Source organism: Cetorhinus maximus, chromosome 4 (genome assembly GCF_964194155.1).
Source record: "Cetorhinus maximus chromosome 4, sCetMax3.hap1.1, whole genome shotgun sequence".
Taxonomy (NCBI): domain Eukaryota; kingdom Metazoa; phylum Chordata; class Chondrichthyes; order Lamniformes; family Cetorhinidae; genus Cetorhinus; species Cetorhinus maximus.
In genome coordinates, this window is record NC_135882.1 from 159,607,225 (window position 1) to 159,624,532 (window position 17,308).

The 17,308-nt window shown below is 47.6% G+C and overlaps 1 protein-coding gene across 1 annotated transcript in view; it reads left to right on the forward strand.

Annotated features, from left to right (window-relative positions):
* The first annotated feature begins 3,720 nt into the window (after positions 1–3,720).
* The window catches only part of LOC144679986 (vesicle-associated membrane protein-associated protein A-like), a 108,919-nt gene continuing 95,331 nt past the window's right edge, over positions 3,721–17,308 (forward strand). The window contains exon 1 of the mRNA XM_078541047.1: positions 3,721–4,016. Within this exon, the coding sequence (XP_078397173.1) occupies positions 3,959–4,016 (58 nt within the window). The 5' untranslated portion in view covers positions 3,721–3,958. The remainder of the gene's footprint in view (positions 4,017–17,308) is intronic.

The following is a 17,308-nucleotide window of genomic DNA, read 5'->3' on the forward strand; positions in this document are numbered from 1 at the left end:
TCTGCGCTGGAGTGAGCTCACATAGCCTGAGTCGGAAGGTCGGGTGTGATGGGTGCGGCTTCATTTTAAAGGTAGGAAACTAGGAGCAGAGTGGCAGTCTGACTCAATTGCGACTCCACCAGAAGTTACAGGCCATTAACTGTTAGAAACTATTTATAGGTACAGTAAACGTCCCCATGCTTGCTTCTACACACAGCTCTGTCCAACACTACATTGACCCCTATGTGTGGATCATGTGTTCTCTTACATGACTGTGCAGATGGTACTGTACTCAGTCCCAAGTTAACTCTTTTTGTGCTAGACCTTTATACTACACAATCTAACCTAAAGCTCTGGCATGACCTCTCTAAACCCCTCTGCTTCTCCACCCATCTCTTCTCTCCTATGACACTCCTTAAAACCAACTCTTGCCAAGCTTTCCAAATGTCTTCTTTCTTACCTGTGATGTCAATATTTTGTCTGGTTACATTTGTGTGAAGTACCTTGAGAAGTGTTACCACATTTCAATTTAAATGCAAATTGTTGTTATACTATTTCAATAGGCTCAGACTCATAGGCATTTACAGCACAGAAGGAGGCCATTCGGCCCATCATGTCCATGCTGGTCAACAAAGATCTGACTACACTAATCCCATTTTCCAGCGCTTGGCCCATAGCCCTGGAGGGCATGGCGATGCAAATGAATATCTAAATATTTCTTAAATGTTACGAGAGTTTCTGACTCAACCACCCTTTCGGGCAGTGAGTTCCAGACTCCCACCACCCTCTGGGTGAAAAAATTTCTCATCAGCTCCCCTCTTAGCCTTTTGCCTCTTACCTTAAATCTATGCCCCCTGGTTATTGAACCTTCTACTAATGGAAAAAGTGCCTTCCTATCCACCCTATCTATGCCCCTCATAAATCTTATGCGCCACCGTCTGCTCCCCTCTATCAGGTCCCTTCTCAACATTTGCTGCTCCAAGGTAAACAACCCCAGCTGATTCATTCTTTCCTCATAGCTCATACCCTCCATCTCAAGCAGCACCCTGGTAAATCTCCTCTACACCCTCTCCAATGCAATCACATCCTTCCCGTAATGTGGTGACCAGAACTGCACACAGTACTCCAGTTGTGGCCTATCCAGCATCTTATACAGTTCCAGCATAACCTCCTACGTATTCTATGTCTCGGCTAATAAAGGCAAGAATCCCATGTGCCTTCTTAACCATCTTATCTACCTGCCCTGCTACCTTCAGGGATCTGTGGATATGCGCACCAAGGTCCTTCTGATCTTCAGTACGTTCCAGGGTTCTACCATTCATAGTGTAATCCCTTGCCTTGTTAGCCCTCCCAAGTGCATTACCTAACACTTTGCAGGTTGAATTCCATTTGCCACTACTCTGCCCACCTGACCAGCCCATTGATATCCTCCTGCAGTTTACAGCTTTCCTCCTCACTATTTACCACCCCACCAATTTCCGTGTCATCCGTAAACTTCTTGATCATACCACCTACATTTAAGTCCAAATCGTTTATCACCAGAAACAGCAAGGGCCCCAGCACCAAGCCCTGTGGAACCCCACTGGAAACAGACTTCCAGTCACAGAAACATCCCTCTACCATCACCTTCTGCTTCCTGCCTCTCAGCCAATTTTGGATCCAATGTGCCACTTTGCCTTGGATCCCATGGGCTCTTACTTTCTTGACCAGTCTGCCATGAGGGACCTTATGAAAAGCCTTGCTAAAGTCAACGTAGACCACATCAAATACATTACCCTCACCAGCACTCCTGGTTAACGCCTCAAAAAATTTGTTCAAATTTGTCAAACACGACCTTCCCTTAACAAATCCATGCTGATTATCCCTGATTAATCCATGTCTCTCCAAGTGCAGATATATTCTGTCCCTCAGAATTCTTTCTAGTAACTTCCCCACCACTGGGGTTAGATGGACTAGCCTGTAATTTCCTGGTGTGTCCCTTCCTCCCTTCTTTAATAATGGGACAACATTAGCAGTCCTCCAGCACTTCACCTGTGGCCAGAGAGAGGGTTTGAAAATTACTGCCAGGGCCCCTGATATCTCTTCCCTTGCCTCCCTCGACAGCCTGGGATACATCTCATCCGGGCTTGCGGATTTATCCACTTTTAAGGCCGCTAAACCCACTAGTACCTCCTCTCTCTCTATGTTAATTTCCTCTAATATTTCACAGTGCTCCACCCTGATGTCTGTACCTGGGTCATCCTTTTCCATTGTGAAGACCAACGCAAGGTATTCATTGAGGACTGTACCCACGTCTTCTGGGTCTACACACAGATTACCTCTATGGTCCCTAATTGGCCCTACCATTTCCAATGTACCATAGCATTGCAAAAAGATAATTGTGACCAAGTATAAACAGAAAATGTTGGAAATAATTAGCAGGTCAGATAGCATCTGTGGCAAGGGATTGTTTCTCTCTGACATGCTGTGTATTTCCAGCATTCTCTGTTAATATTTCTGATTTCCAGCATCTGTTGTATTTTGCCTGTGAATCAAGACCAAGTGTAGTCCTTGGGTGGAATGACATTAAGAGTAGGGAATAATTGAATCATAACATGCAGGCATTCAGCTTCCCTGGAAGATTATATTTAATTATTTTCATGAATTTCCATTATACATTCCTCTGTTGACATTGATTGTAGAAACATGTTGAGAGTAGGGGGAGGGGATTGAGAAAGCAAGATAAGACGGATGGGAAAAATGATAAAATGACTCAACGTTCTTCCCACTCAACCTCTGTATGGTTCCCCACCTCTCCTCCCCTCAGCTCTTTTTCCTCATTGTCCTCTTGCCTCCCCCTCATTCTCTCTTCCTTCCCTTCTCCAATTATCCCTTCTAAACCTGAATTATACCTACAATGTGCATTGACTCCCGATACATACATAGTGAAAAGATACAGTTGTCATGGATAGCAGTTTAACATCTTCATCTAACTCAATCATCATATCCTTCTTTTCCTTCCTCCCTCCCTCAGACACTTTCCTTGCTACCCCTTAAATGTATTTATGTTATTCAACTCCTCCATATCGTACCAATTCCATTTTCTCTACTCTGTTGGCTCTAAGGATAATTGAATCATCAGTTGGAATAGTTTAAACCACAAGTGCTTCCAAAACCTTATAAATGGGGAAAAACAATTTAGTTCCAGATTAAAATAAAGCTAATGGAGAAAACTTATCAACTTATAATTTTGTTCCTTTTTGGTGCCCAGGGATTGTGGAAGGCATCAAGTGTACCAGTGGATAATACATGCTTGCCCTTTACAAGGACCCCCGGACACAGACATAACCTCGAAAGAGAGGCTAGCAGCTGAACATTCCCATTGACTGCGTTCTGGTACTGGCCACCTTGGCCAGCCCGAGCAACAGGCTTGCCCTCTACCCTACACACTGGGTGGCTAAATGTCAGGGGTGTGGGGCATAAATGCAGCTGAATTAGGGGAGCACCTCTTCAAATAGTGGAAGAGAGGCTGCAATTCTCACACTCAACATGAGTGTGCATATGTCTGCATTTCTAGATGCTGTCTGACCTGCTGAGTATTTTCAGCATTTTTTGTTTTTATTTCAAAAAGAACTTAAGCGTCATACTTCATACTTGACACTGCCAGAGACTGCAACTACGCATGCGCAGGAAGTGCTCCCTCTTAGCGTTGCGGCACAAATAAACACAGCCTTCCTCCCCCCCACCCCCCAAGACTCCCCAGCGACATGAAGGTGCGCTGCGCATGCTCGCCGCGTGAAAGGGCGAGTGGGCCCCCGCGCGCGCCCCCGATCCCTGGCTTCACACACCCCCTGCCCCACCGCCCCACGCCCCGGCGTCGGCTACGCGCACGTTGCCGTCCTGCAGAGCCCGAGTGGAGGAAGAGGGAAAAAAAAACCCCAGAGGATCGGATAAGCGCCATCAGGCAGCAGTCTCTGAGTGTCACCCTCCCCCCTCGACAATGGCCAGACTGGAGCAAGTACTGATCCTCGATCCGCCCGTCGAGCTCAAATTCAAAGGTGACTGACTGACGTTCGCACCTCTTCCTACATCTCATTTATTAATTAATATAATCTAGCATATGTATATATTATTGGCTGTGCGAGCTGCCCGAGGCGCTGCTGATCTCACATATTCACATGCTCCTTCCCTTCTCTTTACTCCTCCCTGGTGCTGCCGCCCTGTCCGTTTATTTTGTGTATGTATGTGTATGTATGTGTGTGGGTGGGGGGTTGGTGAGATCTGCAGCCGGGACCGGACCGGTTGTTGGGGAGGCCGCCGGCTCCCCTCAGCCCCCGGGAACCAACCACAGGCGCAGCCGCCATTTTGGTAGCTTGCACTAGGCCGCGGCTGGAGCCTCGGATTGTCGTGGCGGGCGGCGGCAGGGCTTTGTGACTGGGCGAGAGGGCGCCGCCGCCGCCGCCGCCGAGGGTCGGCTCATTCTCCTCCTTGGGCAGGTTAGCTTTGCTCCCAGATCCATTCTGGGGAGCGAGCGGTGGTGCTAGCTTGCGCCGAGTGGGCCCCAGGTCCCGGCTTTTTTAAAAAAAAATTATTAAAAGAAAATATTTCCTTCGGCCCAGGAGGAGCTTGAGCTCGGGAACCGGCTCTTCGGGCTGGGGAAAGGTCTCAAACGCTGTCCCGACTCCCCAGAACACACGGGATTCAGAGGCTGAACATGTTCTCATCCAAGCAGCATCCTTCGGACGTGTGGCATTGGTGATCTGTGTCAAGCAATAAGTCTTCAGTATGCACAAATGTTCACCTTAATTTCGATACAAGTCTTTAAAATTGCCATTTATAGCGGAGGAAAACAGACCATACTAAAATCCCTCTCACTGAGATTACAATGTGCGAGGAGCACTTGAATTAATATGCTTTAGCAACTATATATATCTATCTCTCTCTCTCTCTCTCTCTCCCTATCTATCTATCTATATATATATATATATATATATGTATGTATGTTTATATTTTAAAAAGAGTTAACATATTAAATGAATTGCTTAGTACACCAACTCCCTTCCCAATATGGCATTGCTTTGCTTAATAGATATTACTCAGCATTATTGGGGCAGAAATTCTGGACACTTTAGATACTGGTTTAAGTATTTCTATTCGTTTTCCCTTTTCTTTGACGTTCTAAATAGGTGTTGGATTGTTGAGACAAATAAAAAATGAGGTTTAAAAGCATTGGTACTTAGTCTTCCACTAGGGAATTTTTACAGGAGGTGCACAATGAGTGCAGTTGATGGTCACATGAATTAAAAAATATTAAGGTCATTAAAGCTAGATACAGCATGTATTATAGATTCAGGAGTTTTTGAGAGGTCAGGGTAAAAATAGTTTCACTCAAATTTATTTTCAAGTCCTGATGCCAAAATTGGCCCACGGCTGGTTGAGGAGGAGTAACTTGCTATGCCATGATCTCTTTGGCTACCTTAATAAGATATTGCCCTGCTAGTCTCTTTGACTCTCCATCATAGTACTGAGTTGCTCCACCCAAAGTGCCAACGAGGCTGTTGGAAACATGACTGAGCTGCAATCTCTGCCCTTTGACACCAAGTGGATTATGTTTCTTAAGATCGCTAGCATGACATGATCTTGTACTTTTTTTTGCTAGGCTTCGTTCCAAAGAACTGATCCAATAAGTAATTTATGCTGTTGAGTTAATTGCTGATTCCAGATGACATTTAAGTGTGAGCTTTTAAAATTATGCTGCTAACTTGCTGACAAACATGCTATTGTTGAAAATTAAGGTAGTGTTTGGTAGTAAAGAAATTTATTAGTGCCTCATATGAATAATGGCGAGGAGAAAAATCCGTCTTAACAATAAAGATGCTGGATAAAGGCTGCAGAAGGGACTTGACAGATTTATACTTGACTTTCTAATTGCTATTTAGAACCTAAAATAATTTAGAAATGTTTTATCCTCCCAATTGGTGAGATCGTTGCATTGGTTTTCTGAAGCTTATGTTATGTTATGGTGAAATTGTCCTGCCTTCAGCTTGCCAAAGTTTGGGATTGTATTTCTGATTTATTTTAAAAAAGATGAGATTGCAGTTTTAAATGATGGAATTTAAATTTCAATTATATTTTCTTAGACTGTTTGAGTGAAATTTCCAATTTTGTACTACTCCTCCCTCCCAAAAATATGCAAGTTCAACTTTGATTTGACCGTAGCCTCTGCGACGTGATGAGGAACGGGAAACTTTCACACACCTCTCCTTCCTGCCACTATCAGTGGGGGAGTTTGGAGTCTGGAACTTACTTCCTAAACTCCCCTGCCTTGTTTTATCTCTCCTCACCTATCTTTGATCATATCTTTAGTCTCTCTAAAGGACGGTAGCATAATGGCATTGCTACTGGATGAATAATTCAGATGCCAGAAGAATGATCCAGAGACATGGTTTCAAATCCTGCCGCAGCAGCTGGGGGAATTCAAATTCAATTAATTAATAACTCTGGAATAAAAAGATAGTATCAGTAATGGCGAAACAACTGGATTGTAGTAAAAACGCACCTGGGTGATTAATGCCTTCTGGGTAGGAAATCTGCTTTGCTTACCTGCTCTGGCCTATGTGTGACTCCAGACCTATTGTAATTTGGTTGACTCTTAACTGCCCTACGAAATAGTCCCTAGCAAGCAACTCAGTTGTATCAAACCACAATAGAAAAGTTGAATAAAAATAAAACTCTATGAACCACCCAGCATTGATCCAGGTACTAGAAACAACAAAGGCCCAGTTGACTCTGCAAAGCCCTCCTTACTAACATCTGGGGGTGTGTGTCAAAATTGGGAGAGCTGTCCCACAGACTAAACAAGCAACAGCCTACTCAAACTCTCAGGATCATACTTTACAGCCTATGTCACAGACTTCTCCATAACATTATCACTATTGTCCCATCAACAGAACAGACAAAACAAAGGTGGCAGCACTGGTATATTGTTGACAGGGGGTTGCCCTGAAAATCCTCAGTATTCACTCCACGCCCAATGAAGTCCCATGGCATCAAGTCAAGCATGGACAAGGAAACCTTCTGCTGAATACCACCTACTATCCTCCCTCAAATGATAAGTCTGTACTCTTCCATGTTGAACACCACTTGGAAGAAGTACTGAGGCTAATAAGGGCACAGAATGTTCCTGGGTAGGGAAATTCAATGTTAGTCACCAAGGGTAGCTTGGTAGCACCACTGCTGACTGAGCTGGTTGAGCCCTGAAGGACATATATGCCAGACTGGGCCTGTGGCAGATTGTGAGAACACCAACAAGAGGGACAAGACCTCATTCTTACCAGTCCATCTGTTGCAGATGTCTCTGTCCATGATAGCATTGGTTGGAGTAATGCACACTTTACGTGGAGATGAAGTCCCATCTTCACACTGAGTACATCCTTCATCTTGTGTGGCAATTTCACCTTGCCAAATATGACAGGGGATACTCCACAAATATCCCAATCCTCAATAATGGTGGCTGACCGCATGTCAGTGCAGGCTTTTCAACCATCTTCAGCCGGAAGTCTCAGCCTTGCCCAGCATTACAGATTCATTCAATTCTATTTGTTCCATGTGATATCAAGCAACGGCTGAACTAACTGGCTCCAGTAAAGGCTTTGGGTCCTTTATTATTCATTTACGGGATGTGAGCATCACTGGCAAGGCCAGCATTTGATGCTTCTCCCTAATTACCTTTGAGAAGGTAGTGGTGAACCACTGCCTCGAATGGCTACAGTCCATGTGATGTGGATAGACTGCTTCAGCCTTCCCAATATTTAATTGAAGGAAATTTCTCTGATTTAGCAACATAGGAGGAGTAGAGAGAGGTTGTGGTGAGATAGATATAAAAACAAAAAGCTACTGCAGATGCTGGAAATCCAAAACAAAAACAGAATTACCTGGAAAAACTCAGCAGGTCTGGCAGCATCGGTGGAGAAGAAAAGAGTTGACGTTTCGAAACGTCAACTCTTTTCTTCTCCACCGATGCGGTGAGATAGAGCTGGGTATTGTCAGCATACTTTGTGCTTTTGGATGATGTTGCTGAGGGTCAGTATGTAGTTGAGAAACAGCAGAGGGCCAGGTAAGGTTAGATCTTTGGGGTATATGAGAGGTAATGATGTGGGAGGAGGAAGAAAAGCCATTGCAAGCAATAAGCAATAAACAATTAGATAAGAATGGATTCAGGTGAGAGCAAGCTCAACCAGTTGAACAAACTGGTGAGGCCTTGGAGGGGGATGATGTGGTAAATTGTGTCAAAGGCTGCAGACAGGTTGAGAAAGTTGAGTTGGGATAGTTTACCTTTGCCACAGTCACATAGGACGTCATTTGTGATTTTGTTAAGAGCCGTTTCAGTACTCTGGCAGGGACAGAGACCTGATTATGGAATTAGCTTTATATATTTTATTACAAAGTATGACTTAAAACAATCAAGAATTGATCTAACAGATCAGATGAATATGGATTTAAATTAATCATGGGCTACACGATCTCTCTGCCATCGGAAGTGGTTGAAGCAAATAGTATAAATGCATTTAAGGGGAAGTTAGACATGAGTATGAGGAACAAGAGAAATATTTTTTATCTTTATTCCTTCATGGGATGTGGGTGTCACCCATCCCGAATTCCCCTTCAACTGAGGACGTTAAGTGTCAACAGCATTGCTGTTGGTCTGGAGTTACATGTAGGCCAGACCAGGAAAGGACAGCAGATTTCCTTCCCTAAACGACATTAGTAAACCAGCTGGGTTTTTACAACAATCGATGATAGTTATCATGGTCACCATTACTGAGACTAGCTTTATATTCCAGATTTATTATTAATTCAATTCAAATTCTACCAGATTTGAACCCATGTCCCCAGAGTATTAGTCTGGGCCTCCAGATTACTAGTCCAGTGACATCACCACTATGACACACACACCCCCCCCCCACCCCGCCGAGGGTTACGATGAGAGATTCAGATGAGGAAAGATGGGAGGAGGCTTGAGTGGAGCATAAACGTTGGCATGGACTGGTTGGACAAGCTCTCTTCTGAAATTAAACTTTATTTAAAAGGTTACAATTTGGTCACTGCATTTGTAGCTAAGGTTCTTTTTGTACTATTTATACACTTGGACATGGGACAGAAAATAAATTATGGACAGGTTTAATCCTTGGTTTAAATTTCACCAAAGCTGTCGAATAATCTGAAACTTGCTATTCGATCACCTAATTCAAAGCAGCATTTTTTCAAAAGTGGCTTACACACAAAAGATAGATCATAAATACAGAGGGCAGACACTTTTTCAATCCCTTATATATGTATAGCTGTATATTCCAGACATGACTGTGTCATACATCTTCGCACCAGTCAAATTGCCTATTTTTCCCTTTGGCTGCTGACTTCAGGTTAAAAACCTTAAATTAAAAGATTGCATATTTCAGATAATATGGTTAACTTTGCTTATAAAATTGTCTTTGTGCTTGAGAAGCTTCATTAATTTTTCAGTATGGGGGTTTAACATGTTTCAAAAGTTCAAGGTCAGAGGTGATGTTTTTCTGCCAGCCGAAGTCAGTTGCATGCTGATTTCCATCTTCCTCTGCAACCTTGTTTTTTTTTGTTGAAAAGAAGTTGAGGAGAGTTTCAGTAAAACAACATTCAATAATGGCTAGTGATTAGAGATTTCAGAGGAACATTAAATTCACTTGCAAAATGCCACGTAACAGAAATGAAACCTGACTTGGAACAGGCACTATAATGTGATTGGCCTGATACAATGTGCTTTACGTAGCACACCTTTGCTCTAGAACATCCTCTGACTCAGCAATGCCATGGAAGGTAGTATATCATTTGTTTATTTGTGCTTCACACAGTGGCAAAATGCAAAGTGCACCAATTCACCTTAAATATATATGAAATTGTGTGGAGCTTTGGTGAGACCATACCTGGAATACTGTGTGCAAGTTGGGTATCCATATTTAAAGAAGTATATACTTGCATTGGAGGCAGTACGGTGAAGGTTCACTAGATTGATCCCTGGGATGAGTGGGTTAAACTAGATGAGAGGTTGAGTAAATTGGGTCTATATTCTCTGGCGTTCAGAAGAGAGGTGATCTCATTGAAACCGACAAGATTATGAAGGGAAACAAAAACAGAAAATGCTGGAAAAACAGTGTCGGTGGAGAGAGAAACAGAGTTAATGTTTCAAGTCCGCATGACTCTGAAGGACTTGAAATATTAACTCTGTTTTTCTTTCCACAGATGCTGTTAGACCTGCTGAGTTTTTCCAGCATTTTCTGTTTTTGTTTCAGATTTCCAGCATCCGCAGTATTTTGCTTTTATATAAGATTATGAAGGGACTTGACAGGGTAGATAGAGGGAGGCTATTTCCCATGGCTGGGGAATCTAGGACAAAAGGATACAATTTTAGGATAAGGGGCTGATCATTTAAGACTCAGATGAGGAGAAATTTCTTCACTCAATGGGTTGTGAATTCTCTACCTCAGAGGATTGTGGATGTGATATCATTGAATATGTTTAAGATGAGACAGATAATTTTTTGGTTGCCCAGGGAATAGAGGGATATGGGGAGCAGATGGGAAACTAGAGTTGAAGCCCAAGGTCAGCTATGATCATATTGAATAGCAGAGCAGGCTTGACAGGCCATATGGTCTTCTCTTGCTCCTAATTCTTATGTTGTAGAACACTGATAGTTGAGTAGATCGTGGAGAAAAATGAGATAGCTTTGCTGGTTTCTGCTTAACATTAGCCTGAACATTTTCCTCCCCCCTCCTCTCCCTCCCCCCTCCTCTCCCTCCCCCCTTCCTCTCTCTCCCTCCCCCCTTCCTCTCTCTCCCTCCCCCCTTCCTCTCTCTCCCTCCCCCCTTCCTCTCTCTCCCTCCCCCCTTCCTCTCTCTCCCTCCCCCCTTCCTCTCTCTCCCTCCCCCCTTCCTCTCTCTCCCTCCCCCTTCCTCTCTCTCTCCCTCCCCCCTTCCTCTCTCTCCCTCCCCCCTTCCTCTCTCTCCCTCCCCCCTTCCTCTCTCTCCCTCCCCCCTTCCTCTCTCTCCCCTCCCCCCTTCCTCTCTCTCCCTCCCCCCTTCCTCTCTCTCCCTCCCCCCTTCCTCTCTCTCCCTCCCCCTTCCTCTCTCCCTCCCCCCTTCCTCTCTTTCCCTCCCCCCTTCCTCTCTCTCCCTCCCCCCTTCCTCTCTCTCCCTCCCCCTTCCCCCCTCCCCCCCTTTCTCTCTCCCTCCCCCCTTCCTCTCTCTCCCTCCCCCCTTCCTCTCTCTCCCTCCCCCCTTCCTCTCTCTCCCTCCCCCCTTCCTCTCTCTCCCTCCCCCCTTCCTCTCTCTCCCTCCCCCCTTCCTCTCTCTCCCTCCCCCCTTCCCTCTCTCTCCCTCCCCCCTTCCTCTCTCTCCCTCCCCCCTTCCTCTCTCTCCCTCCCCCCTTCCTCTCTCTCCCTCCCCCCTTCCTCTCTCTCCCTCCCCCCTTCCTCTCTCTCCCTCCCCCCTTCCTCTCTCTCCCTCCCCCCTTCCTCTCTCTCCCTCCCCCCTTCCTCTCTCTCCCTCCCCCCTTCCTCTCTCTCCCTCCCCCCTTCCTCTCTCTCCCTCCCCCCTTCCCTCTCTCTCCCTCCCCCCTTCCTCTCTCTCCCTCCCCCCTTCCTCTCTCTCCCTCCCCCCTTCCTCTCTCTCCCTCCCCCCTTCCTCTCTCTCCCTCCCCCCTTCCTCTCTCTCCCTCCCCCCTTCCTCTCTCTCCCTCCCCCCTTCCTCTCTCTCCCTCCCCCCTTCCTCTCTCTCCCTCCCCCCTTCCTCTCTCTCCCTCCCCCCTTCCTCTCTCTCCCTCCCCCCTTCCTCTCTCTCCCTCCCCCCTTCCTCTCTCTCCCTCCCCCCTTCCTCTCTCTCCCTCCCCCCTTCCTCTCTCTCCCTCCCCCCTTCCTCTCTCTCCCTCCCCCCTTCCTCTCTCTCCTCCCCCCTTCCTCTCTCTCCCTCCCCCCTTCCTCTCTCTCCCTCCCCCCTTCCTCTCTCTCCCTCCCCCCTTCCTCTCTCTCCCTCCCCCCTTCCTCTCTCTCCCTCCCCCCTTCCTCTCTCTCCCTCCCCCCTTCCTCTCTCTCCCTCCCCCCTTCCTCTCTCTCCCTCCCCCCTTCCTCTCTCTCCCTCCCCACTTCCTCTCTCTCCCTCCCCCCTCCCTCTCCCTCCCCCCCTCCCTCTCCCTCCCCCCCCTCTCGCTCCCTCCCCCCCTCTCGCTCCCTCCCCCCCTCTCGCTCCCTCCCCCTCCCTCTCGCTCCCTCCCCCTCCCTCTCGCTCCCTCCCCCCCTCTCGCTCCCTCCCCCTCCCTCTCGCTCCCTCCCCCTCCCTCTCGCTCCCTCCCCCTCCCTCTCGCTCATCCCCCTCCCTCTCGCTCATCCCCCTCCCTCTCGCTCATCCCCCTCCCTCTCGCTCATCCCCCTCCCTCTCGCTCATCCCCCTCCCTCTCGCTCATCCCCCTCCCTCTCGCTCATCCCCCTCCCTCTCGCTCATCCCCCTCCCTCTCGCTCATCCCCCTCCCTCTCGCTCATCCCCCTCCCTCTCGCTCATCCCCCTCCCTCTCGCTCATCCCCCTCCCTCTCGCTCATCCCCCTCCCTCTCGCTCATCCCCCTACCTCTCGCTCATCCCCCTCCCTCTCGCTCATCCCCCTCCCTCTCGCTCATCCCCCTCCCTCTCGCTCATCCCCCTCCCTCTCGCTCATCCCCCTCCCTCTCGCTCATCCCCCTCCCTCTCGCTCATCCCCCTCCCTCTCGCTCATCCCCCTCCCTCTCGCTCATCCCCATCCCCCTCCCTCTCGCTCATCCCCCTCCCTCTCGCTCATCCCCCCTCCCCTCTCGCTCATCCCCCTCCCTCTCGCTCATCCCCCTCCCTCTCGCTCATCCCCCTCCCTCTCGCTCATCCCCCTCCCTCTCCCTCATCCCCCTCCCCCTCCCTCATCCCCCTCCCTCTCGCTCATCCCCCTCCCCCTCCCTCTCGCTCATCCTTGCCTCCTCCCCCTCCCTCTCGCTCATCCCCCTCCCTCTCGCTCATCCCCCTCCCTCCTCCCTCTCGCTCATCCCCCTCCCCCTCCCTCTCGCTCATCCCCCTCCCCCTCCCTCTCGCTCATCCCCTCCCCCTCCCTCTCGCTCATCCCCCTCCCCCTCCCTCTCGCTCATCCCCTCCCCCTCCCTCTCGCTCATCCCCCTCCCTCTCGCTCATCCCCCTCCCTCTCGCTCATCCCCCTCCCCTCTCGCTCATCCCCCTCCCTCTCGCTCATCCCCCCTCCCTCTCGCTCATCCCCCTCCCTCTCGCTCATCCCCCTCCCTCTCGCTCATCCCCCTCCCTCTTCCCCCTCCCTCTCGCTCATCCCCCTCCCTCTCGCTCATCCCCCTCCCTCTCGCTCATCCCCCTCCCTCTCGCTCATCCCCCTCCCTCTCGCTCATCCCCCTCCCTCTCGCTCATCCCCCTCCCTCTCGCTCATCCCCCTCCCTCTCGCTCATCCCCCTCCCTCTCGCTCATCCCCCTCCCTCTCGCTCATCCCCCTCCCTCTCGCTCATCCCCCTCCCTCTGCTCATCCCCCCTCCTCTCGCTCATCCCCCTCCCTCTCGCTCATCCCCCTCCCTCTCGCTCATCCCCCTCCCTCTCGCTCATCCCCCTCCCTCTCGCTCATCCCCCTCCCTCTCGCTCATCCCCCTCCCTCTCGCTCATCCCCTCCCTCTCGCTCATCCCCCTCCCTCTCGCTCATCCCCCTCCCTCTCGCTCATCCCCCTCCCTCTCGCTCATCCCCCTCCCTCTCGCTCATCCCCCTCCCTCTCGCTCATCCCCCTCCCTCTCGCTCATCCCCCTCCCTCTCGCTCATCCCCCTCCCTCTCGCTCATCCCCCTCCCTCTCGCTCATCCCCCTCCCTCTCGCTCATCCCCCTCCCTCTCGCTCATCCCCCTCCCTCTCGCTCATCCCCCTCCCTCTCGCTCATCCCCCTCCCTCTCGCTCATCCCCCTCCCTCTCGCTCATCCCCCTCCCTCTCGCTCATCCCCCTCCCTCTCGCTCATCCCCCTCCCTCTCTCTCCCCCCTCCTCACACCCTCTCTCTCCCCTTATGAAGTGTAGTAACAATTTGTAATGTCGGAAACACAGCAGCCACTTCGTACAAGCAAGGTCAAAAGGGAGGAACAGTGCATTTTAAAGGAGTTGTCAGTCAACCATTCTTTGTTTTCCTTTAGGCAGTGTTAGGATTGCTGTATTAGATATTTAAAAATTTCCTGATCAACTGCAGTTAGCCTTCAAATAGCCTTAGAATTTGCTTTTTAAAGCATTTCCTCAAAGGACCTAATTGAACAAGTATAAGATCAATTGTCTGCTATGATCCTGATCTCAGAGTATAAGATCCCCTAGGAAACAGTGACCATAACATGGTAGAATTTAGCATTCAGTTTGAGAGTGAGAAAATTGGGTTGGTTACAACTGTGCTAAACTTAAATAAGGGTAATTACAAAGGAACGAGGGCAGAGTTGGCTGGAGTGGACTGGGAAAGGAGTTTAGCAGAAAAGATGGCTGATGAAAAATGGCAGATGTTTAAGAAAATAGTTCATGACTCGCAACAAAGATATATCTCAGTGAGGAAGAAGAATCCTTGGAAGGGGATGACAACCAAGAAAGTTAAGGATAGTATCAAATTGAACGAAAAACCATACAATGTGGCAAAGATTAGTGGTAAGCTAGAGGATTGGGAACGTTTTAAAAACCAATAAAAGATGACCAAAAAAATAACGAGAGAGAAAATGAACTTTGAGGGTAAACTAGCAAGTAATATAAAAACGGAGAGTAAGAGCTTCTTTAAATATATAAAGAGGAAATGAGAGGCCAAAGTGAATGTAGGCCCCTTAGTTAATGCGGCTGGGGAAATAATAATGGGGAACCAGGAAATGGCAGAGGAGTTGAATAAATACTTTGCATCAGTCTTCATGGTAGAAGACACTAATAGCATTCCAGAAATAGTAAATAATCAAGGGGCAAAAGGGGAGAGGAAATAAATACAATAACTATCACTAGAGAAAAGTACTAGGGAAACTAATGGGGCTAAAGGCTGTTAAGTCCCCTGGACCTGATGGGTTGCATCCTAGGATATTAAAGGAAGTAGCAAAAAAGAGAGTGGATGCACTGGTAGGATGCACCTTCCAAGAATCCTTAGATTCTGGAAAAGTCCCAGAGGATTGGAAAACTGTCAATGTAACAACCCTTATTCAAAAAGGGAGGGAGACAAAAAAACAGGCAACTATAGGCCAGTTAGCTTAACATCTGTCATTGGGAAAATGTTGGAGTCTATTATAAAGGATGACACAAAAATGTGTGGGAAAGCAAGTGGTGAGGATGACACAAAGAGTCTACAGGGGGTATAGACAGGTTAAGTGAGTGGCAAAAACTTGGCAGGTGGAATATAATGTGGGAAAACGTAAGGTGTTATGCACTTTGGCAGGAAGAATAGAGGAGCTGAATATTATTTAAATGGAGAAAGACTGCAGAAAGCTGCAGCACAGAGATTTGGGGGTCCGCATGCCTGAATCACAAAAGCTAGCATACAAGTTCAGCAGGTAATAGGGAAGGCAAGTGAAATGTTGGCCTTTATTTCGAAGGGGATGGAGTATAAAAATTGGGAAGTCTTGCTGAAACTATACAAGGCACTAGTTAGACTACATCTAGAATACTGTGCACAGTTTTGGTCCCCTTATCTAAGGAAAGATATACTGGCACTGGAGGCAGTATGGAGAAGCTTCACTAGGTGGATCCTGGGAATATTTTCTTATGAGGAGAGGTTGTGTAGGTTGGGCCTGTGCTCATTGGAGTTCAGAAGAATGAGAGGTGACCTTATTGAAACATATAAGATTCTTAGGGGGCTTGATAGGGTAGATGCTGAGAGGTTGTTTCCCCTTGTGGGAGAGTCTAGGACCAGAGGGCATAACCTCAGAGTAAGGGGGCACCCACTTAAAACACAGATGGTAAGGAATTTCTTCTGAGGGCAGTGAATCTGTGGAATTCTTTATTGCAGAGGGCTGTAGAGGTTGGGTCGTTAAGTATATTCATGGCCTAAATAGATTTTTAATCAATAAGGGAATCAAGGATTGTGGGGAAAGGGAAGGAAAATGGGGTTGAGGATTATCAGATCAGCCATGATCTCATTGAATGGCGGAGCAGACTCAGTGGGCCGAATGGTCTACTTTTGCTCCTACGTCTTATGGTCTTGAGGTCTTATGATCCTGTTGTGTCTCTAAAAGAAAAGCGTTCAAAAAGTAATGCCACTTTAAGAGTAGACAACATTTCTCAAGGTCCAGTACTATCTTTATACTAATTAGAAAAAGGTTACCCAAGTGTAGAAACTTCCTTATTATAACATAGGAACAGGACAAGGCCATTTAGCATCTCAAGCCTCACACAAGTTACATAACTACAGTTTGTGTTTATATAGCACCTTTAATGTAATAAATTGTTCCTGGTGCTTTACAGTAGTGTTATTGAACAATGTTAGGCTGAGTTCATGCGCACAGTGACATTAGGCCAGGAAACCACAAGCTTGGTCAAAGAGATAGCTTTTAAGGGGAGTCTTAAAGGAGGAAAGGGAGGTTAAGATGTGGAAAGATTTAGGGAGGGAATTCGAGTTTAGAGCCTGAGATGGTTGCCAGGGAGAGTAATGGAATTGGTGGTAGGGAAGCAGAATTTGTGACTGGGGACCAAGGCGACAACTTCCGTCTTGCCAATATTGGAGAACATTTCTGATCATCCAGTACTGGATTGTTGGTCAGATAATTTTGTGACTAAGGTGTCAAGAGGAGAGAGAGAGCTGGGTATCATCAGTGTACATGTGGAAACTGAAGCTATGATTATGGATTATGTGGCCAAGGGGTGGCATGCAAATGACGAAAAGGAGGGGACAAAGGATAGATGCTTGGGGGACATGGCAGGTATGTGAGAGAGAATAAAATTAATTGTAGGGAATTCTTTGGTTGCATCAGGATAGATACGAATGAAACCAGAAGTGCAGGCCCATGCAACCGGATGACACTGAGGGACCTTGGAGCAGTATTTCATGATTAACTCTGTCAAAGACTGCAGGGAAGTCAAGGAGACTGAGGAGGGATAGTTTACCATTGTCACAGTCAACTATGATACCCTTTGTGACTTTGGAAGATCCCTTTCATGCTCTGCCAAGGATGAAAATCTGATTGGAGGGATTCAAACTTGGAGTTCTGGCAAGTTTACAAGGATGGAGTGACCTATATTGGAGAGACCGAGGGTTGGGTTTTGAGCAAAGCGGTATCGTGGTAGACTCCTTGTTCAAGATGTCC